Source organism: Musa acuminata, chromosome BXJ1-10, assembly GCF_036884655.1.
Source record: "Musa acuminata AAA Group cultivar baxijiao chromosome BXJ1-10, Cavendish_Baxijiao_AAA, whole genome shotgun sequence".
NCBI lineage: Eukaryota > Viridiplantae > Streptophyta > Magnoliopsida > Zingiberales > Musaceae > Musa > Musa acuminata.
The window spans coordinates 34,390,303-34,412,414 of record NC_088336.1 but is presented as its reverse complement, the minus strand read 5'-3'; the positions used below and the strand labels follow the sequence as shown (position 1 = coordinate 34,412,414).

Here is a 22,112-nt window from a genome sequence, read left to right as displayed (position 1 = left end):
ATGTAAAATTTTATCAATATATCATATGAGAAAACTATAAAAATCATAATATTTATTTATTAAATTTCATATGAAACCTTTAGACCAATCAACTTTATTTAATTAGGCAAGCTCGGAATCGAGCTACCTAAATTAAACTAATAGATTTGAGTGAACCATTCGTCCAATTAGGATCGTTAAAATTAAAAATTGATCAAAATTTGATTTTTTTTTTAATTTGATCTGATTGATCGGATCTAAATTCAGTCAAGTAACCAAAAAATAGACATTGACAATCCCGATCAAAATATTTAAGTAAAATAAAATAAAATATTCAATTTTTTAATCGAGGGCATAAGTAAAAAAAATTTAATTTCTAAATGGTAAACTATAATTTTATTTAAGATATATATAATAAAAATATATTTTTTGAAAGGTAGAACTATTAAAATGACATAAGTTGGAAGTAAAAACTTATAAGGGCACAACTATAATTTTAATAAATGAAACCTTAACCCCTCATTTTCACTCATTTTCAAGACACCAAAATCAATATTAATATTAACAATATATGAAACTATGATCCAATTATTCAACACGATAAAGACTCCAAACATGACGAGGATGTAGAAGCTGAATATCCCACGTCACACGAGTCTCTTGTCGAGTGCAGGAGAAGTCTCCAGTCGAGTGCAGTTGTTGTAGTCTTGAGGGAAGTGCGGTGCAAGCCCAGGAAACACCAGCGCAATAAGTCTCAGTAACCTCATAGTCTTCCCTTCCTTGTATTCTGGGCCTCTGACAAATCCAATGAGATAGCTTCGGATGAGCTCCCACCATGCGTTTGTGTACTTTGGGATAAGTGTCCAAAGGGAGAAATAGTTTTTATTTGGTTCCTCTTTCATCACCTGTTTCAAGACCATCAGCTCTTGTAGTTCAAGTATAAATAGATAGGCTCTCATGGAACAATAATCATTGGTTAAGTACGGAAGATACCCTTCTCACCTTCGGTTTGTAGAGGCTGTTGAAGTACACGCATGTCCCAAAGTGCTTATACGAGAGAGCAGAGTCATCAAAGGGCACCCTCGGCACAATATCATTGCAATACACAAACCTAAAGTACCTCCTTTTAGGCTTGTCCAAGTACTGCTCCACAAACTCCCCAAAATTTCGATCTCCCACCCTGGGCTGCCCAAATGTATACACTCCCTGAAGCCTATCCAACAGCCAGTTCTCCCCATGCACTGCCAAGATGGACGCAAAGAGTATTGCAAGAGCCCCTCCCAAGCTGTGCCCGGTGACCAAGAACTTGGCCCTCTCGTTCCGGCTCAGCACATCCCGGAGCTTCTCTCTTATGACGTAGTACGCATATGGTGGGCTTACTCTACTCTCATTCAGTTCCTTGGGTAGCCCAAGCTTCCTCTGCAATCCCAAGGCTCTCAAAAAGCCTTGGTGGACCTTCCCGACATGTGGTATCTGGTAATGTGAGATGTCAAAGTCCGTGCACCACTGAACTGCGTCGAAGGGTTCGGTGCCTCGAAATGCCACTACGATGAGCTCGGCATCACCCGTTTTGTCACTGAACATAAATGCTTGTGTGCTGAACTGCTTCTGGTATTCTGTAGCATCCCATGCGAAACATGTTTTATGAGAGCAATACGCAAGTAATCCGTAGCAATGCGTAGATTGCGGCTGCTAAAATAAGCAAATGAGTGTGCACTCAATGAAGCAAATATCGTTCTAGTGTGAATCATCATGATCATGTAATTAATCCCGGTCTAATCTTTTTTCTTAGTTGCCACTTCAGGAGAATGGGTACAAGACGAGATGGATAACAATCTGTGAAGTAACTCAGATGGCTTTTCGGCTGTATTTAAAGGGCATGTAGCTCTTACCGTTCCAGCAATTGTAGAACCCCAAGAACTCCATCTGCAGACATGCATAGAGATTTGAACTGAATCATCTAAGCATTCCATGATGAGATAATGCTTTTACAGTATGCAACGAAGAGTTCCAAAATGAAGGAAAAGGAAACAAAAACTTACGTTCCAAGGGTTTCTGACTATGCTTTGGATGCATGATTCATTTTCATAAGCCAATTTTGCGGCCATCATCGACAGTGCTGCGTGATACTTCTTGTCGGTTGGTTTAATCTTCCTATCCAATTCCACTCTCGTGTCACTAAATCCAATAACAGTTCTATAAGTTGATGACCCTTTTTTTGGAAAGACCACTCTCCCTGAAGAGAAGGAATCACACAGTGTCAGCTTTCATTCATGTTTATTCTTTTACAGAAATAAAAATGGAGAAAATCGATGTATTTTTTATGTACGAAGAGGAAATTAGAAGCGATTATTTTGTATACTAAACCATTTTACAAACTACACATATTTGAGCTCAATGCTACCTTTTTTAACGACTGTCAGTTGGATCATTTTTCAGCATTTGATGGATGGAAGAATAGGGGCTTGAAATATGATTGTTATTCATTGATCGCACATATATTTCAATGGCAAAATAGGGTTGAGAAATATCACACATAATAACACACATCGAGACCAGAGGACAATACAAATAATTTCTGATATATGCTGTAGTTATAGTCTTAACTGAGCTGCTAAATATATTTAACATGCATATATATATATATATACGGACCTGTCAAGATATTAAACAAGAGCGAGATGAAACCATGATTCTCCGACAGAAGGTTCGGCCAGTACTCGATCGCAGATCCAAACCAAGCCATCGGCTTCCTAACAAACATAAGTATCTTCTGCAGGAGGACAGAGAAGAAGATAGCCCATCTCCGTCTCTCCCAGTCGAGATCCATGCCAATGGGAGTTTCGATGGATACATGCCCATCGAGTTTTGTTCTAAACAAGAGTTGGAAGAGATGGAAAACCCGTCTTGTCTGGCCTTAAGACCATGTGGTTGCTATCAGACTCAGAGGCCATGAAGAATGGAGAAGGGGACACGCTGTCTGTCATTGAATCATGAGAGCTGTCTTCAAGCTCTGTATCTTGAGAAGTTTATACCAAGAGAATGCTTAATACTCTGGCGATGGGCATACTTGGCTTGGGATCTGCGTGTCTTAACTTCATATATATATACTTGCATGCACCCTTCAAAGAAAAGCTCGCAGTGTCTTTTGACTGGATGATGGTTCCTCCGACCGGCGGTTCGAGCGACGGTCCCAACTCGCTGTCCTCGTGAAATGAGAAACACATGAAAACAATGTTGTTATGGGCACTCCTCGATGGTCTACCAATTTAGCTACCGTCTCCATCTCCTCATCAAGTGTTTCGGAGGAACATTTTTACATGTTCAGGAGATGATGAATTGTGTGATAATTGTTTTGAATGTTTAACGATAAAGCAACGCCATTTTCCATTTGAATATAGCTTGCAATCTATCACACTAATATCCATTATCTATTATTGTAAAACTATAGTAATGCTTGCCCCATCTGAGAAAATCCTTGTGACAATTTCAAGAAATAAAGACATGACGATTACTAGATTTGTGTTACTTCCTTGTGATGCAGACAATCGATAAAGTTAATGACGTTGAGAAATGTAATAACTAATTGTTAATCAACGTATTAAAGACTACAGAAAATGAAGATTTTTATTCATTCTGTAAGTTTGCCACATCAATCTTATTTGTGTATGATTGGCATGTCACATTGTCTGTCGCAAAAGATAGGTAGAAGGTTTGCAAATTAAAAAAAAATCATATTAATGAACTCAATAAAATTATTGTGGATTTGAAAAAAAAATATTAATGTTAAGATTATTGATGAGGATCAAACTTTGATTTTGTTATGTTCTTTTATTGGCATGATGTTATATGGGAGAGATGAAATCTCTATTGAGGATGTTAAGGCAGCTCTGTACTCTAAAAGAGTTGAAGAAAAAGGTGTTAGAAAATTAGACTCAAAATTCAGTGAGTGGTTTGATAGCTAAAAGGAAGAGGTAAAGAAAAGAGTTAGGGAATAATAGAGATTAATCAAGATCAAAGTCAAAGACTAGGAAAGGCAAATGTAATTAGTCTCACAAGAAAGGGCACCAGAAAGTTGAATGTCTTAAACTTGAAGTTAAGAAGGAGACTAGTGAGAACTCCTCCAGTAGATGTTAAGACTGTCTTAATGGTATCTAAGAGTTGCTCTAGCAACAATTGGATCCTTAATTCAAACTGTTCATACCATATGTGCCCCAATATTGATGGTGGTGTTGTCTTAATGGGAAACAATATATCCTATAAGACTGTTGGTATTGGTACAATTCAATTCAAGATACATGAAATAATACATCGTATACCAGATTTGAGAGAAGTTTGTGATTCCAATGTGCACAGCCATATATAAGCAAACATGAGCACATGGGATCATCAGATTTGACTGAGTACTCTACATCTGAAACTTTTAAGAACAGGATCCTTGGAACTCTAAACGTAATTCAGATCATGAACATGTGGAGATATGTACATTTCACATCTCAGAGCAATGCTTGGTGTTTGTATCTGGTGTCATCAGCTTCCCTTTCCCACTCAGGTAGCCTTTTGCCTAGCCGCTCACTAACTCAGCGACTCGTAGGCAAGCGTACAATTTGAGAAAATGCTGGACCTTAAACATCAGTCTCGCGAAACATGCCATACATCTGATTCTGCACAGCTTTAATAGCAGCAACTTGAGCAGCAGTTACGGCCCCGTCTACTTGCTCATCTACCCCTGGGACAAGAGCAGCTTTCTCCGCAGATCTTCGAGCAGCCTGATTCAATAGAACATGTTTGAAATTTTGGATCATGCATGTATCAGAAGACTACAAAGATTAGTTAAACACACCCAAAAAAAAAAAGATTAGTTGAACACAATGGAAGCACAGATACTTGAACAGCTTGCCGGACAGCAGGATCTGATGGGACTAGAGAGTTCTTTAGAGCTCCACAATCCCAATCGCCTGATCTTGTCTTGCCAGTCCGGAATGTGTATAATCCAAAACCTTGTTTCTTGCCCTCATGCCATGAACCTTCATGACGGTGACCATTAGCAAAGCGATAGACTCCAAAACCATGTATCTTATCACCAAAATACTCTCCAGAATACTGGTCACCATTCCTACAGCAACAGAAGTTCTCTGCTGTTAGGACAACATCACACCATATTGATCTATCAAACAAATTATTATACTATGACCGAGCTAAGATTTTGAATGCTTCGGTTTGTAAAGCATGCTCTAGCTATGATTTCGGATTTATCTTGAATAGGTTCTAAAATCAACAAAAAACTACTGACATGAGGAGTCAGAAAATTACTAGACTTCTAGTCATAATTAAATGATCAATCCGCAATTAACATGGAGGAAAACACAAAACAACAAGGAAAAGCACCAATTCACAACGAATCTAAATCTTTTAACCACAAAAGTAGCTAAACCAATCTCATATGCAGATGAGTATTTATATATAACAACATAAGAAGAGAATAACAGAGCATATCTGTGGGTGAATGTACCCGGATGTTGTGGTCACTAAAGAAACCAGAAACAAAAATAAAATGTCAATCAGGATACTGAAAGTGGCTAAATGCTGTTTTATAATACCATCTAAACAATCGGACGACCAAGTGTGACAGGAAAAACTAGAGGCCTGCATCTGGATATTAGACTGGAAACTGCAAACCCCATATAACCCACTAACATTAAAAATGCCACTGAAACCTTCTATCGCAGACTAACTTCAATCTAATTTCATGAAAAACCTCCGATGTTTGCCTTGTGAACTGGTTCAAATCTTCACCCACAAGTTACTCAATAACATGACTAGAATTAACAAAACAATCAGTTGATAATTTCGATCACTAAAAAATGATCTCATCCTTCTCAGACACCAAACATTAGACAAACCCAATGTGAAAACCAGTCAGACGACAATGATAATTAAGTCAGACAGGTGGCAATGTGCAGTCCAAATTTGAAACTTAAATAAGTCAAAACTCAGACTGAATCTACACTTCACTGTTCCATTAATTCGATTCAACAGCAGCTAAATATAAGTTCCACAATCAATTGCAGGAACGCTCTTCCTTTTTCCACTCCAAATTTCCCCCCAAATTGTGACTGATAACAATCAAAATTAAAATGTGCAAAATTTTTGGACAATTAAATAAACGGCAGAACAAAATTTTAACCCAAAGAAGCTAACGTTGAGGAAAATTCTTTACCTGAAATGGTAGCAGCCGATTTCATGCTTGACGCCGGCCTTGAAACCCCCAGAGTAGCGACTGCCGTCGGAGCATCTCTGCAAGCCGACCCCGTGACTCTGACCGCCGGCTCACTCGCCGAAGTAGCTGTCCCCGCTATAGAACATATACACCCCGAACCCGTGCCGTAGGCCCTTGAGGTATTGCCCCCAGTACCGGCTTCCCCGCGCCAGGTCTCGATCCCGTGGCCATCGTACTTTCCGTCGACCCAGTCGCCCTCGTACCGCCCCTTCGCCGCGAAGAAGCGGTACAAGCCGCTGCCGGTGCATCAGCCACAGTGGAACTCCCCCTCGTAGGAGTCGCCGTTGCTATAGACCTACACCCCCTCGCGGACGGTCCTCCAGTTGTACTCCTCCTTCTTCTCGGATTGGTGGCGGCGACGGCCGTCTTCGTCGCCGATGAACCACTCGACCGAAGAAGCGCGGCAGGCGGCAAACGAGGCGACCGAGATGAGGGCGGAGCAAAAGAGGAGGTTGGCGAAGAAAGGGAAGTCACGCATGAGGTAAAAGAAGAGGAGACAGGGAAGGAGGAGGAAGTGGTGATGGTGGTGGTTCAGGCGGCGACCGGGGCGGTGGGGCTTCTCCTCCTCGTAGTCGGCCTCGGCGACGGAGGAGATGCTCTGGATGGAGTATCGACCGGCGGTGGAGCGAAGGAGCGAAGACCGCGTGCGGGTGAGCTGACTCTTGTGCACCTCTATCTCGATCAACCTCTCGTCGCAAGCCATGGCGAAGAAAGAGGAGAATTTGAAAGGGAAAACGCTTGCGAAAAGAATCTTGCACTCACATCGGTGACCAGATCTCTATGGGGAGCATGGTGTGTTTGATCCAAAACCGACGGACATGATTTGGCTTTTAAGGCTGTGAAACATCCACGCCAAACGTCTTCGATCCTGCTAGCCGTGATACTCGGATGTGCTGTGGACCATCGGATTCGGGTAGGATCGATCGGCACTGATTTCGGATCTTGGATCCGCCTTCGGCACGAGGGACTATTTTTTTTTTTTTGGCATCTTCTCGCATAAATTCTAAACATATTTACTCACATCTTTCCCATCCATCAAAATCTAAAGATATATTATATATTTATAATAATAAATCCTAATTCACTAAGGATTCCTATTCATTCTTGAATCCCTAATTCTACAAACAAACAAAAATATATATATGTAATTAAGAGTACTTCAAATCCAATTGGAAGTCTTAAAATACTTAGCATACCTTACAGATCTAGTCTTATATATTTATCATATCGGTCAACAATTCATGATTTTGAGCACATTATCTTACTTCAATATAATCCGTATTTATCATATCAGCCAACAAGAAAGTCTTGCATTGACTCTGCTTAAACTCGTAGCATTAACCGAGTCGTGATCGACCAATATGATTCTCTTCGTAAGTCCATACCAAATCTTCCCATCTTTCCCGAGAAGCTCATTTCTGTCTACGATTGACCTTGACGAGCTTGATTCAGTACATGTTTCTTTGCTCTCCTATCTGCACAGCTTCTCATATAAACATGGATCATTCCTGATTGACAAAAACAGGGCAATTAATGGGAGATGTGCTTCCATTTTAATGGCACAAAATTTTCAGTCCATTATAACTTGAATAGAGTTCACAGATTGTATACATCGAAAGCAGAATTCCTTCCCTTTGGGAAAAAAACATATATATAATTAGAAGCTAATGGAACAGCCTTAAAAGATGGCATGCCATTGGAGATCACCGAACGGAACGCAAGTAATCAGCAGAAGCTCCACAGCGTGATGTCACCTTCCTCTTCCCACTCCTCAGATTGCGACGGAGCAAAGAAGGCAGATGCATTGAGCATATAATCCATGCACTTTGGTGACTGGAAAAAGGCCTCGAAATTAATCGACGGGTCCATCAGAAAATGCCCACTCAGCATTCCTTCTTCCTCGGGGCTTGTCGTCCTCGACGTTTCATCATCAGAGGTATCTGATGACGGTGGCCGAAACGAATCAAGAGGCGAAGAAGGCGGCGTTGTATCAGGGCTCGGAAATGGTAATGCGGCATTGGCAGCGGCGGCGGCAGCAGCAGCAGCCATTCTCTGGATGGACCTGGGGGACATGGTGGTGTCCGGAAGCTGAATGCATGGAGAAGTAGGAAAGTTCAATCTTGCGGAGTTACCCTTGAGGCAGAGGAGTGCCGCATCGTAGGCCCGGGCCGCAGCCTCCGGTGTGGAGTAGGAGCCTAGCCATATCCGGGTCTTCTGGTTCGGTGCTCTGATCTCTGAGACCCAAGAGCCCCAGCTCCTCATCCTCACACCCCTGTACTGCCTCTTGCCATTGCTGCCGAGCTTCGGTGGGAAGTTGGTGCCATGAGGATTGTTTGCAACTCCAATGTAGCCATCTGCATCTTGTAGAACTTTGCTGCTGTTCTTCACCATGGCTGCTCGATGATGCGCTTTTGTGCTGTCCGCTCTGTCTGTCTCTTCAGCACAAGCAATTGCTATCTTTCTTGTATGCTCGAAATGGGGCGGCTTGTAGCTTATTTATAGAGGACAGTTTGGTAGAGCTCATGCGGTGAAAACCAGGAAGCAAGAGTGAAGAGTAATAATTTACCATTTATGTTGTTCATACCATAATCTACATACTTTACTATGCAGGGAACCATCAACAATCCCTCCTCGTGAGACTAGTCAAGGTTATAATAGAAACTCGTCATGCTGGCTTCATGTTCTTGAATGACCCATCTTCCAAGTAGATCTTTGCTTCCCTGTGATGTATTTTTAAACGTAGAGAATTGTTTTATCGCTTTCTAGATGGCTTTGCTTACTTTGTTCAAACGCACGATGGCTGACAAACATGAAAGCTATCAGAAACATTAAGACTCGGAGGCAGCTTCCAGGAGCTGAAGGTGAGAGGAAAACAGCTGGTGACATCGATAGTCGGGGAGACATCAAACTACTAACTCTAAATAGCTGGATCTCCACTGTCCTCCTGAACTAAACCGCGTCGGTGACTCAGAACCCCAACACCTGCTTCTCCCTCGTCGCCCATCGGTATCACTTTCACATGACGGATTTCGGCCATGGATCATGGTAGCACGAGGATAATATTGTTGGACCTCATTCATTTGAGGAAGCCGAACTTGGTATATTACATTCCTTTGAGGAAGGACGCCGTCCTTGGTATATTACGGCTGACAGAATATTGTTCGTACGTCATCTTAGATCGGTTGGTGCGTACGTACTTTCCAGTGACCTTCTTAGTTATCGGGCTCCCGATGGGGACGATGGGAATGGAGTTGGAATCAACTTTGACCATTCCAAACTCAAGCATATGATCTAAGAAATAATGTACTTGCAGTTCATACTCTCTCGACATGGTGTTGCCGAATTGGCACATGACGTTTTGAGTTCCTTGCCGTGACTTCCTCGAATGAATCATCATGTCCCAGGAAGCAAGAAGCGAGAGCTAGAATAATTTGAGAGAGGGCAAATTCTTGAATCATAATCATTTAATTCAAATAAAATATTCTACTCATGCCATTAAAATGAATAGAGACCATCATTGAGACTAAACAAACAAAATATAGAAGGAAAACGAGAACACCAACCACAGCTTCAAGGAATGTTCCTACTGGTTTCACGTCTCACAATAATACAATAAATAATTCGAAAACATCTGCCTGCATCCTCTCTTCTTTAATGTATCAAACTATCCTCTCTTCTTTAATGTGTCATTTTTTTCACATCATTGACCACCCACAAACCTTTAGAAGGTCATAAGATCTAATAAACAAGGAAAGACGAGGATGCTTCAGTTTTTAACAGATTGGAGTGAGAAATTGGAGGAGTTTGGTTATCTGGAATTGGAGGTTTCCATCCCATCCGCTACATAAAATTGACGTGTAGAGGGGAGAGATAAATAAGTCATGTAAAATTGGTCTCAAGAATCTGTATGCACAGAAGATTTAGGAGATATTAATTATTTTCGTGACCCAAAATTTAGCGGAGCAAATTTAGCAAGATTCCAAAGGATTAAACCATCAAGAAATCCGTGTCTCATATGATCATATGATCGACTTGACTAACCTTCTCATGGGCTTCGAAAATATCAAAGTCAACACATGCCTTCAGCATTTCAACTTGTATACAGCCAAAAAACATAAAATAAAAACATAGTTTACCGATGGTGGATTTTTAGGCACCAGACGAGGAAAACTTGCGGTTCACAACCTTTTCTTAGTCATCTTTCTAATGCAGCAAATAATTTTGGGCCAACAAATTATTGCATTGAGCAATTGCAAAAATTGAACAGAACAGCGACATTATATGTGTTTCATCAGTCCGATATCAGATATATCAGACAAAACTTAAAGCTCAGTTGAATTCCAGGACAAAGGTTCGACCAAGATTTACAGCAAGAATCTGAGAAATAAACAAAGCAGAAGCATCTCTCTCCCGTGATCCAATGGGCTTACGGAGCTGGCCATTGCGGCACCACCATCGGGGCCGATTGCAGGAGAGACACCAGGAAGTGCGAACTCCCCCGACACTGATGACGACTTGGGCGACTCTTTTGGTGTTGGCACGGCGCCACCTGGTTGTGGTGGGAGTGGCAATGGCGTCGGAGCAAGGAATAGGTCATGCACTAGTGTTGTTGGTGGTGCTGTGAGCGAAGGAATCTGAGGTTGCACTGCATCAGTCAACGGCATGCAGCGTAGTCGTATTACAGATCAGATTGCAGATGTTTTACGCCAAAAAAAGTAGAAATGAGCCATTGAGTATCAATAATTACCTGGGCAACGAGGTTGAAGCGACGCAGTCAACCTGCAAAAGGGTAAAATGAAATCAGTAGCTGGAATTTACAAAGGAATATATGATGGGAAATACCCCACCAAAACACATGCGTACTTGGTGACGATGGATCCATTGACGAAACCACCGTAAGTACAGGAGGTGACGCTGCAACCAGCGCTGCTCGACCTGGCAGTAATATTTCCGAGCATAAGATTGCTACCTCTGCATTGCATGCTCGAACACGACACCGACAGGGAAGCTGGCGTGCAGTACAATCTGCAAAGATCGCAAGCATTATGAGATAGAAAAGGAGTTGGGAAGAGAGGAAACGAGTTTCTAATTACTTGAGATTTCCTGGGCCGCAACTGCACTGGACGCACTGGCTAGCAGTGATGGAATAAGTGCCGTTTGCCACAATCAAGCCGAAATCGGAGGCGTCATTTGGGAGCATCGATGCGCATGCTGTATAGGAAGGTGAAGAGGAAGCAGTAAACTCAAGTGTAATTATAGGTGAGTCGATGGGATATCAACTTGCAGCAGATGAACTCTTCCATCACAGAAGAAATAAGCACATACTCCCACTAGGAAACAGAGTCTAATTTAGACTTGACAGAGAACAGAAACACTATCGAAAATGAAGATCATCATTCAGGTTAAACTAATGTAATAACACAAAACACCAACGTATTTATCGGTAGAAAATGCCCATAAGATGAATGATGCATGAAATTTTACTGACTGAAGGGCTGTTACTCTGTCAAGAACCAGTGTTTTGGCACAAACGTATAGGATGTAGCTAAGTTCCAAGTACAGATTGTATTCAGACTTTGCAACGATGCATTGAGTAGCGATAGATCAGCAACTGAGTAGAGCTAGTGGTTTTCACCTGGCAAGGGAATGACGAGTACATCGCCGGGACTGATCGCAGCGGGACCGCCCACCGCGTTCACGTTCATGATGTCGGTCGCCGTGGTGGAGTACCCGGCGGCAATGCTCGGCACGCTGTCCCCCTGCCTGACGACGTAGGAGAGGTAGATTGCCGGGAGGAAGTTGTCGGACAGATTGAAGCAGGCGCAGGGGAGGGCGATGACGAGGGTCCGGCCTACGTCGAGCGCGGACGGGTCGGGGATGGAGTTGGCCTCGCGGATCTGGTCCGGGGAGGCGAGGCCGCCGAATACGGACGAGGCGACGTAGGCGAGGGTGTCGCCGGGGCGGGTGCGGTACCGGGCGGCGAGGGACCGGCGGATGCCGTCAGCGCAGGAGCAGCGGGTGGGGATGCGGAGGAGTAGCCCGGCGGGGAGGATGCGGTCCTCGACGTCGGGGACGGCGGGGTCGAAAGCGTTGGCGGCGAGGATGGCGAGGGGGTCGACGTGGAACAGGGCGGCGACCTCGGAGAGCTTGAGGTCGGCGTAGAGCGTGTAACCGAGTAGGGCCGGGCAGGACTCAGAGCCTGAGCAGGGCTCGATGGTCGACTTGGCGAGGACGCCAGTTAGGAGGAGGGAGAAGAAGGCAATGAAGAGATGGGGGGAGGAGGAGGAGGAGTTCTCCATGTGCATGCTTGAATCGGAGAAACCAGCAGATGGTGGTGGTGGTGGTGGCCAGAACTCGCAGATGCCTTGCTTGGGCTGGTGGTGCAAATGGAGGGAAGGAGGAGGAAAGGAAAAGGAGGAGAGATGAAAGAAAAAGCCTGCGGAGCAACGGTCCGCTTCCCCGTGATTTCAAATGTATCGAGAGGAGAGAAAGGAAGTGACGGAATGGAGTGGGGACGCTCTTGTGCTCTTTATGAATTCTTTGTTTGGGAGCAAAGTTTGATTCTATGATGAATTGTAATGTTTATCAAAAAGAAAGTAAAAGGAAAAAAAAGACAAGTTCTTCCATCATCAATGTTGTATATAAGTATCAAAAATAAATAAATAAAATAGCTATGCGATATATTCAACATATAGATGAAATCATTTTCACAAACCGAAAGGTAAAAAAATTACAAACATAAAATATTTTACTTAATACAACTATGCGACATTAGAGAAATTGTATGGGTGTTGGTTGGTTCATAAAAAAAAATCATGATGGTGACAAAAATTATGCACAACCATTCGACATGGTGGTGACAAAAATTATGCACAACCATTTTGACTCATTCAAGGCCTTAGTCATTCTTTAGTCCAAGAACTTAACAAATAAATAATGTTGAATCTTGGCCTGGCTCGATCGCCCTACTTAAAGATCAAACATATATAAGAAAAGAGATTGAAATGGTCACAAACGACAATTAGATTTTCTTTCTTCTTCTTTTTTTTTTTTGTTGGGAATGATAATATACATTATCTCTTGATGGATGCAAGATTTCAATTTAGGGGTTAGCTGCTGCCCAAACGGAAGACTTTTCTCTAGTTAATTATATTGCATCTGATTGAATCATAAGACAAGCAGTTAATACTGCGTAGCAATGGCTGATCCAATTGCAGAGAGAGAGAGAGAGAGAGATGGTCAATCGACGGTGAAGCCTCTATTTATTTTTGATACACTAAGAGTGTTTTGTGGAATAGTATAATATAGTTAATCAATTTATTTTTCAGGGGAAAAAAAAAGGGGACAAGCAGTTAAAGCCATGCATGCATCCTTCGTCCAGCAAGCAGTACACACGTACATGGTCGATGAGTCGCCCTGTAACTAAGATCTGAGACATATAACTAAATGTCTTAGCATTCCCTAGGCAGCAGTAGTTAAAGAAGAAACTCTCAAACAAAGACAAGGGGACTTCCTTCTCTAATCAAACTAACTTCAAATGTGAAGATCTCAACTTGTGGCCTCGTCAACTGTTTGGACAAACTCTTGGCTGTTCTGCAAGTAGATATACACCCCCCCCACATACTATATTGAGTTGGTGGTTGCTGTGGCAGTTCTTTTAGTAAACTTCTGCTTGAGTTTAATGGTAGGAAGAGATGGGAATGGTTGGTGGTCTTCTTGTTGACAGTTTCCAGGCTGATCTCAGAAGCTTTCATTCTTGGGATTCTGTACATGTGAGAGGCTTCTCGGGTACCATTAAGGAGATGCCAAATTGCCTCCTGGAGACAGCTTTAGCTAGTGTGCTTGAATATTGCGAGGAGTTGACCATAGTTGGGAATCAGCCATCAATGAAGCTGAGTTGGTAAACGTTTGTTCCATAGTGTGTGATGATAGCCTCCAAAATATTAGCATCGGAATTGAATGTAATACATGATCTTAGAGAACTTATGGTTTCTTCTTCTTCTTCTTCTTCTTCTTCTTCTTCTTCTTCTTCTTCTTCTTCTTCTTCTCTTGTGAGGAATATTAGAGAAATTTATCTAAACCTAGTTTATCTTAGGACTGTTTTCGTTATGGAAATTAAATGATATTGTTGGAAATAAAAGGAAAACTCGATTTTTAACTTTGTATTCTTTCTGGTGCATGATTTAAAAGGCCGCAACGGAGATTAATTCATATTAACTATGAAAAAACGATGAAGAAAAACAAAAACACATAAGAAGAATGCAAATTTTGGTGTGATTTGGCTTGCAAGCATATGTAGCTCCCCACACTAATCAGTCCCGATGGATGCAACTATTAGGCGCCAAATTAAGATGAGTTGGGAGACGATGGAATGCCAAACTTGAGACGGTGGTGGAAGTCGAACCATGTAAATTTTCGCCGTCATGTATAAGCTAAAGCCAGCATGTATCAGCCTGAGAAGCTTCATGTCATGGTAGGCGATAGCCGCCATTTGTTTGTGTTTGGTTCTGGGTGACGATAAGGACGTCAGCCCTCAAAATTCCATGGGGTTGACCATCGCTCGCACCAAAACCAGGAACACTTGGGAAATATCACCCTCTTGACTTGAGGGGCATGCGTCATTGTCAGTTGGATCGATCGTTGTTTGGAGCTACTCCCCATACGTCTTATTTTGCTGCATAGAAAATTAAGGCACTGTGTGAGAGCGAGCCTTTGTTTCTTGCTCCGTCTAAAACCCTTTAATACGCCTTCGACGTTGACTCCCTTGCCTCGGTAACATCATTTAGACCTCTAGAGAGAGAAAAATAGGGGGTGGGGGTGGGCATCAACTACAAGAAGATCATGTCATCGAAGAAGAAGAGGAAGCAGCGTATAATGCACATAGATCTGTCCTTGGAAGCAGCAGAAGATGAGGAAAGAGAGGTAGAAGGGGGTCATGCGGTTGGTGATCAACACCACCACCAACAAGAGGAGGAGGGTGGCGAAAAGATCATTTTGATTGGAGGCAAGCAGGGAAGCAGCCATCGTGAGGAGACCCAAAAGGAGGAGAAAGATCAAGGTTGTGAGAATCCCATAGCAAAAGATGCGATCGAGGATGAGGTTAGCTAATTCTCTCTTTTCTTCATACCTTCTTCTGTTGTACGTGCTAAGCTATGACCTTTGAAGTCGTCTGCAGTTGTGCGCGTTGCAAGCTGAGATGGATCGTATGAAGGAAGAAAACAAGCGATTACAAGAGGTCATCGATCGCATCTCGAACGATTATTACGAGCTACAGATGAGATTGGCAGACATCCAACAGCAGGGGCAGCCAAAAGTAATCATTTTACACCTGAGTTCTCTTCCATCCAATCAAAAGATTTTGATGATTCAACTCTTGCGGGCTTATGTATTCAGGAGCATCGAGTTTCGCTTTCGCTCGGAGGGGGGAGCTTCCAAGAGCCGATGAAGGCCGGCGAGAGCGAACAGATCGAGGAACCATCGGTGGCCACTCAAAGCGGCGACTTAGGTGATGACAACGAGTTGGGCTTATCCTTGAGTCTGCGAACATTTGCAGGCCCTCATGCAGATACAAGTGAGGAGAAAGGGAAGGGATCGAAGAGCTGGCAACCACTTGATGACAAGCTGCAAACTGGTGGGTTCTCCACCGTCACAAGTCAAACCATCAATCCAACCACTAGAAAAACTAGGGTTTCAGTCAGAGCAAGATGCCAAGGACCGACCGTAAGTCTTACTGAGAATGAAGCTTTTACATGCATCTCTTTAGGAAAATTATGTCCATCTTCATGGATTCGAGCTAACTCTCTTTCTCGAAGAGTACTTATAGATGAATGATGGATTGCAATGGAGAAAATATGGGCAAAAGGTTGCGAAAGGGAATCCATGTCCGAGAGCTTACTACCGATGCACCGTCGCACAGGGGTGCCCCGTTCGAAAGCAGGTAGATAGCAGAACTAAGCCCGATTTTGATGTCGATAAGGCGTTGATGAGATTGGTTGGCAATTGGCAATCAATTCAACAAAGATATTTTCGTTTGAACAGGTGCAGCGATGCCTCGAGGACATGTCGATACTGATTACGACTTACGAAGGCACACATAACCATCCCCTACCTGTGGGCGCAACCGCACTGGCTTTCGCAGCACCAACAGCAGCTACTTTTATGCTGCCGAACGACGCACCTTCCTCATCTTCCACTGCGGACACCGCACCATTGTCATACTTGAACCCTTACCTGGCGAATCCCTCTCCCCATTTACCGCCCATGAACAGCCTCACAAGTTCTACTAGCTATTCCAGCATCTTTGGTGCAGCTAGCAGCAATGACCATGGGCGCCAACAACCTTCCAGTGCAACGTACCCGTGGGCCGCCTCCTCCATTCCAAATCCTGGTTTTGCTGGTGGAAGTTCTTGGCTACCAAATGAGGGGACCTGGAACAGTGAGAGTGCCAACAAGTCTTTGGCAGGAAACATCGGTGCTATTGCTTCAGACTCAAAGTTCACGGCCGCGGTCGCAGCAGCCATTAGCTCGTTCATAAACAAGGATAGCCAGACTTGGGCACAAAAGGATGGGGAGAGTAGCAGTAGAAGCAGCAGCAAGTGGGTGCTCGAGTCTCTCTCCAACAGCACCAAAGATTTAAGCTGAAGTGATTTGCAACTTGTTTCGTCCTTCATGTCTCCAGTTTCCTTCCTCTTATTCCTATGTCGAGGAAAACAGTTTTGGGGAAACCCTACATGCTTCCCTTGTCAACAAATTCGGCATTGTTCACCGATCATGCACGATACACTGATCCTGATTTGAATGATACAAGCAACCAGATAAATGTGCGCTTTGTTCTCACGAGGGTTTTCCTCTCTTTTTTTGCCTTCGCATTGTAATAAGTATCTTGAGTTCTGATAACAAACAGTGTAAGCAACATCTTGTGACAGTCCTAAGTTTTCTACTTGTATTGGTTCCATGATGAAATCACCATTTGCGTTATGTTTATGATGCAGTAGACAATTAGCACCGATCATACCACTTACCGATGAACGTAAAAGCAAATCTGATGAAATGGGATTCCCTTATTTAAGCATACTAAAAATCATCTCACATGCAGCTTGGAATTTATCTAATACAAGCATGCAAGCTTGGGGGTGGACACAGCTGACCAAGAAGAAATTTCTTCGGAATCCATGAGTTGCCTAGTGCCAGTTCACAGAGAAAGTTCATTCCATCAAGAAACAAAATTTGACCAAGTTAAAGCTATCCGCCGATTGGTCACCAATGTTGTTCGAGTCGACTTTTACCTCTGATGCATACAAATATTGACTGTTCTTAACGTGCATCTCATTCTTGTTCTCACTTGGTTCTCCAGCTTCTTAATTTTTGACCAGTCCAACCGTAAATTCACAGGTAGAATATGCTTCAAGCTTGTTGAAATGGTTCTTTTTTAGTTTTCAGACCATATCATGATTTTTTTTTCTTAAATGTATTGATGATAATCATCTTAAGGTGCATCAAAATTGCAAACTGCAAATTCAGGGAAATTTTTGTATGGATTGGCATTTAGATATGTTGCATGATTTCTTCTTAAAAGTCGTATTACAGAACATGTATTTTAATACATGAAGCGAAGAACAATGCAATGCGAATAGCAATAAAATCTTGATCAATCATATCATAAAATATCTTTGGTGGAATTTAAATCGAAGCCTACACGTTACATCGAAATCTGAATCATGTATCAATCAAGAAGAATGTTTTGCCCCGACATTTTACATCACATCCTGTGATTATGTCTTCGTTGCAATCCAAGTCGAATATTCTTGGTGATCAACTAGTTTCTTATGTTCATATCCGTGTAAGGCTTCCACTGGTCAAAGTATTTTTTGTATCACGAGTATAGTTCGACCGAATAAGAAGGGCTCGTCAACCCACTTTGGCGTATTCAGTTTTGTCCTTGTAAGGCTGGATTGCTTAACGAGAATGAGTGATTAGCGAAGTCATCCCATGGAGGTGACTTTGACTTTTTGGAAACAGCAGGAGTCCAACTTGTCATTCCAAGTCAACGCCAAACCATGAATAATCGTAGAAAAATACTGTGTGGCTGTGATGGAGTAGCAAGTGGATACTGTTCACCAAAGGACAAAGTCCATTGTGAGAGGGAGAAAATTAGCTACCATGAACTTTCTCCGGCCTTGAATTGAATATTACGCATTGTTAGAGCAGAGAAAGATTGATCTTTCTACCGAGCGATTTATGTCAGTGACAAGATTAATAATTACGTTTTTTTTTTTTTCCTACTATGAGGCTGTTGCTATCTCAAAATGACGGGGGAAGAAAGAAAAAGACGGGAAGAGATGCAGAAAATTCAGGCTGAATCTTATTCTACAGTTCTTGCGCGGTTATTAAATAGGAGAAAAACTCTTACAGGGTTATGAATGTGATTAGAAACATCTTTTATAACCCAGACATGCTTGTTTCTCGTGTTTCCGAGGAAGAAAATAGATCTGATATATAGTTTAATTATGCTATGTTTTGCAATAAGAAAGAATCGTGTTTCAGGCGACTACTCACCCTGTCGGATTTTACCTCCGACGAATAAATGATTCTGTTCCAAAGAAAAGAAATGTAGGATTTTACAAACACATAATAGCTGCTATTGATTCTCTTTTATATTCATGGAAAATATATTGAAAAAAAAAGAAAAGGAAAATAGAGATGTTTGTGACCCACATATCATTAAGTTGCAAGGACTTGCAGATGGTACCGGTGGTATCGATCAGAGATGTCGCGGCACTGACTTGCAGATGGCCTCGACTGAGAGGTGCTTACAAGAAGGTGACGGAGGAGGCACCGATATGACCAGGGCGGCTGCTGCCGTCCCGACTCTGGTGCACAAATTGGGGAAGCAGGAGACGGAGGGAGACTTGACGGTGAACTCCAAGGTGTCATCCAAGTAGGCGGTGATAGTGACGGCAGTGGCGTGTCCAGCTTGTACTCCTGGGAGCGCGCGTTGAAGTCCTTGCAGAAAACCATCAGGTTGAGCCGGTCGTTCCCGAGGGCGAGGAAGGCGCCACCGGCAGGCACGATGAGGCGGCGTGGATCATCCCGGGCTTGGAAGAAAGATGGGCCCCGCTGATGCTTTCCTTTCCAAGTCTATTATTGGGCCGGCCATGAAGCCCAACTTCTGAGAGCCCGTGCCACTATTTGGGTTCACTAACATATTCTATTTTTGGCGGTTTTGCATATTTATATATATGATATTTGCCTCTCCGAATTTTATTATATATATATATGCATAATTATTTTAGATATTTAAAATTCTCCGCATTACTTTCACCAAGTATTTGATTCTTTATTTCCTAAAATTTGAAGGGGCAAATGTAAAGATTACTAAATTAAAACGGATAGAGAAGGGAATTAATATCGATTTAAATTCATTGTAATGGATGGTTGACCAATGAAGATTAAGGACAATGACTGCGAATTTTGTATAACAAAAAGTATATACGTTACAATATTAAACTCAAGTATAAAAGGGAAAATAAAAAAAAACAACATTAGGAAAAAAATTATATATAAGCAATTTTACCTTTATATTTTTACGCTATTTAATTTATAAATATTTTATGTTATACATATTTAAACTCGACTAGTCTCACCTAAAAAAAAATCAATCAATAATGATAAGACCAACAATATATAAATTGACATCGAAGATGGGACAAGATATCATTATGAGATTTATAAGCGATGATGATGGTATTACTTATCTCTCTCCCAATTCTACTTGTCTCCCTCTTTATAAAATTTAAAAGTGATAATATTATATTAATAAAATTGTATTTTAGAGAGTTGAGTAAAACTGTGTCTATTCATGTTGCCATGATATTCATGAAATAAAAAATCTTTTGTAATTTATAGACAGGAAGTGAGAATATATATATATATATATATATATATATATATATATATATATATATATATATAAGATCAAATTGGACATCAGAAAACATAAAGGAAATCTCCTTAGAATATCATGAGTCTGTGAATCTCAAATAGCACCAATCATCATATATAAAGATCCATAATTATGAATGTATTCATCAACTATTTGGTTATAGAAGTGTCTAATCCTAATTATCATAGGATTAAAAATAAAAACAAAGTCAAGGTTGCAGGCAGAAGTCAGGTTGTCAAAGAGATGAAATGTTTTTCTTTTTTGTTGTTGTTGAAATCAATGTAAGAATAATGATTTTTTTAAAAAAAATAATAATATTGTTTTTCATTTTCCACTTTCCTATTCTTGTGAGTGAACCTTATAGTTCTGCTTTCATCAGCAAAATGACTGGTTAAGGTTAGACCTGATGGTGGCAATGGATGCTAAATGTTTGGACGGAAGTCTCCCCCACCACCCATCTTGACAAGAAACAGCAACAGCAACAGCAAAAGGAGTCTTCTCCCACCTTAATTGACCTCTCATTCCATCATTTTCCTGGGAGTTTGTGATGCTCAAATAAATTGGACTTGCACTACACAGAGAAGCAAAAGTTGGGATGACACCAACCTTTCTTTGCAACTGAGACTCCACGAGAAGTACGTAGAAGAGCTTTTAAGCATTATAAATAGTGCCCTCGGTAACTACATGCCGTAGTTAGTAGCTTTCAGTACTGAGGAGCCGCTTGAGCTCGAAACATTAATTTTCTGCTAACTCCATGGCCCAAAACATCACGGCATCTATGACAACAGCAAAGAGTCAAGATGCGTGCCCACTTTGTGTGTGTGTGTGTGCGTGAGAGAGAGAGAGAGAGAGAGAGAGAGAGAGAGAGAGGTTATCCTTCTCTCATCTTAAATTACTCGTCCTTTAAAGATCGAACCAAATAAGAAGGAATGCAATATTTAAAACAAGATGCATGGAGAAACCTGTGGAACAGAAGTAAATAGTAGGCGTTCTTTAGGTCCGAACTTATAGTTCATTACTCCTCTGAAGATTATGATGAACAACAACATAAAGTCTTGATGCTTTTAACTCCATTCCTCCTCACCACCTTTCTTTCTCTCTCTTCCATTATGTATGATCTCGACCTGTCTGGATCTCCTTTACGCATGACGCTCTAACAGGACTACACCATTGAATTCGGCCGCCCACCCAATATACCAAATCCCACCTCTCTTTTGGTAAAGCACCGGAATCTTTCTTTTCTCCCACTTTTTCTCCCCGATCCTTGCACACACACGCACATATCGCTGCTACATGTGTTGTCTTGCAACGATCATCCTCTGCAACTCTTAAGAACGATGGAAGTCAATTTAGCGCATTAAAGTGTCTCTCCTGCTCATCTTACTCGTGTTACAACTCCATCTCACACTTGGCAATACACTGCATTTAATTCCATCCACGAGGAGTGCCCATGGCAAAGGTGAAGGAATATAATACGCCCAAAAGCGAAGAAAACTACAGCAAGTCTCGGTGTCGATGTCAATGTGTATATTTCTTTTTCTCTAACGAGTACAAGACCAGTTAATACCTATCATTCCATCGTCGTCCATATCCATGGATGACATACAATACCATACAATTCAGATGCCGGTTAATGACTGTTAACACCTCTCATCCTTCCCAACTCACATAAAATGATAGGATGAGAAAAATGTAAATAAATACTCCTTTTTTTTTTTTTTGTTCTTTTGACGATCTGATCACTTGCTTGATATCTAAAATAAAAACCAACTGCTATGTTTAACAACAGGTGATGAAATCCAATTTAGCGTTGTTTATAATTAATTCTTTTGTTAAATTATATGTTAATTCTTTTGTTAAATTATAATATTTTTAATTTAATCAAATCAGTTACAATAGTTTTTATTACTA

General features: G+C 41.7%; 3 protein-coding genes and 2 pseudogenes across 3 annotated transcripts; 1 reads left to right on the top strand and 4 right to left on the bottom strand.

Annotated features, from left to right (window-relative positions):
* Positions 1–578: 578 nt before the first annotated feature.
* LOC135594662 (triacylglycerol lipase OBL1-like) lies at positions 579–2,933 on the bottom strand (annotated as a pseudogene).
* A 1,523-nt stretch (positions 2,934–4,456) lies between these two features.
* LOC135594660 (uncharacterized) lies at positions 4,457–7,040 on the bottom strand (annotated as a pseudogene).
* Positions 7,041–7,806: 766 nt separating this feature from the next.
* On the bottom strand, positions 7,807–8,745 carry LOC103969605 (ethylene-responsive transcription factor ERF014-like). Its single transcript, XM_009383190.3, has one exon. It carries the CDS (start codon positions 8,648–8,650, stop codon positions 7,985–7,987), a length of 666 nt encoding a protein of 221 aa, XP_009381465.2. The 5' UTR covers positions 8,651–8,745; the 3' UTR covers positions 7,807–7,984.
* A 1,742-nt stretch (positions 8,746–10,487) lies between these two features.
* On the bottom strand, positions 10,488–12,676 carry LOC135594659 (lysM domain-containing GPI-anchored protein LYP6-like). Its single transcript, XM_065085083.1, has 5 exons — positions 11,895–12,676; positions 11,353–11,470; positions 11,123–11,284; positions 11,007–11,038; positions 10,488–10,904 (listed from the first exon to the last, which is right to left on the bottom strand). Exons 1-5 carry the CDS (start codon positions 12,562–12,564, stop codon positions 10,624–10,626), a joined length of 1,263 nt encoding a protein of 420 aa, XP_064941155.1. The 5' UTR covers positions 12,565–12,676; the 3' UTR covers positions 10,488–10,623.
* A 2,366-nt stretch (positions 12,677–15,042) lies between these two features.
* Positions 15,043–17,190, top strand: LOC103969603 (probable WRKY transcription factor 9). Its single transcript, XM_009383188.3, has 5 exons — positions 15,043–15,358; positions 15,435–15,572; positions 15,653–15,979; positions 16,083–16,196; positions 16,298–17,190. The coding sequence occupies exons 1-5, from the start codon at positions 15,101–15,103 to the stop codon at positions 16,898–16,900; spliced, it is 1,440 nt and encodes a 479-aa protein (XP_009381463.2). The 5' UTR covers positions 15,043–15,100; the 3' UTR covers positions 16,901–17,190.
* Positions 17,191–22,112: the final 4,922 nt, after the last annotated feature.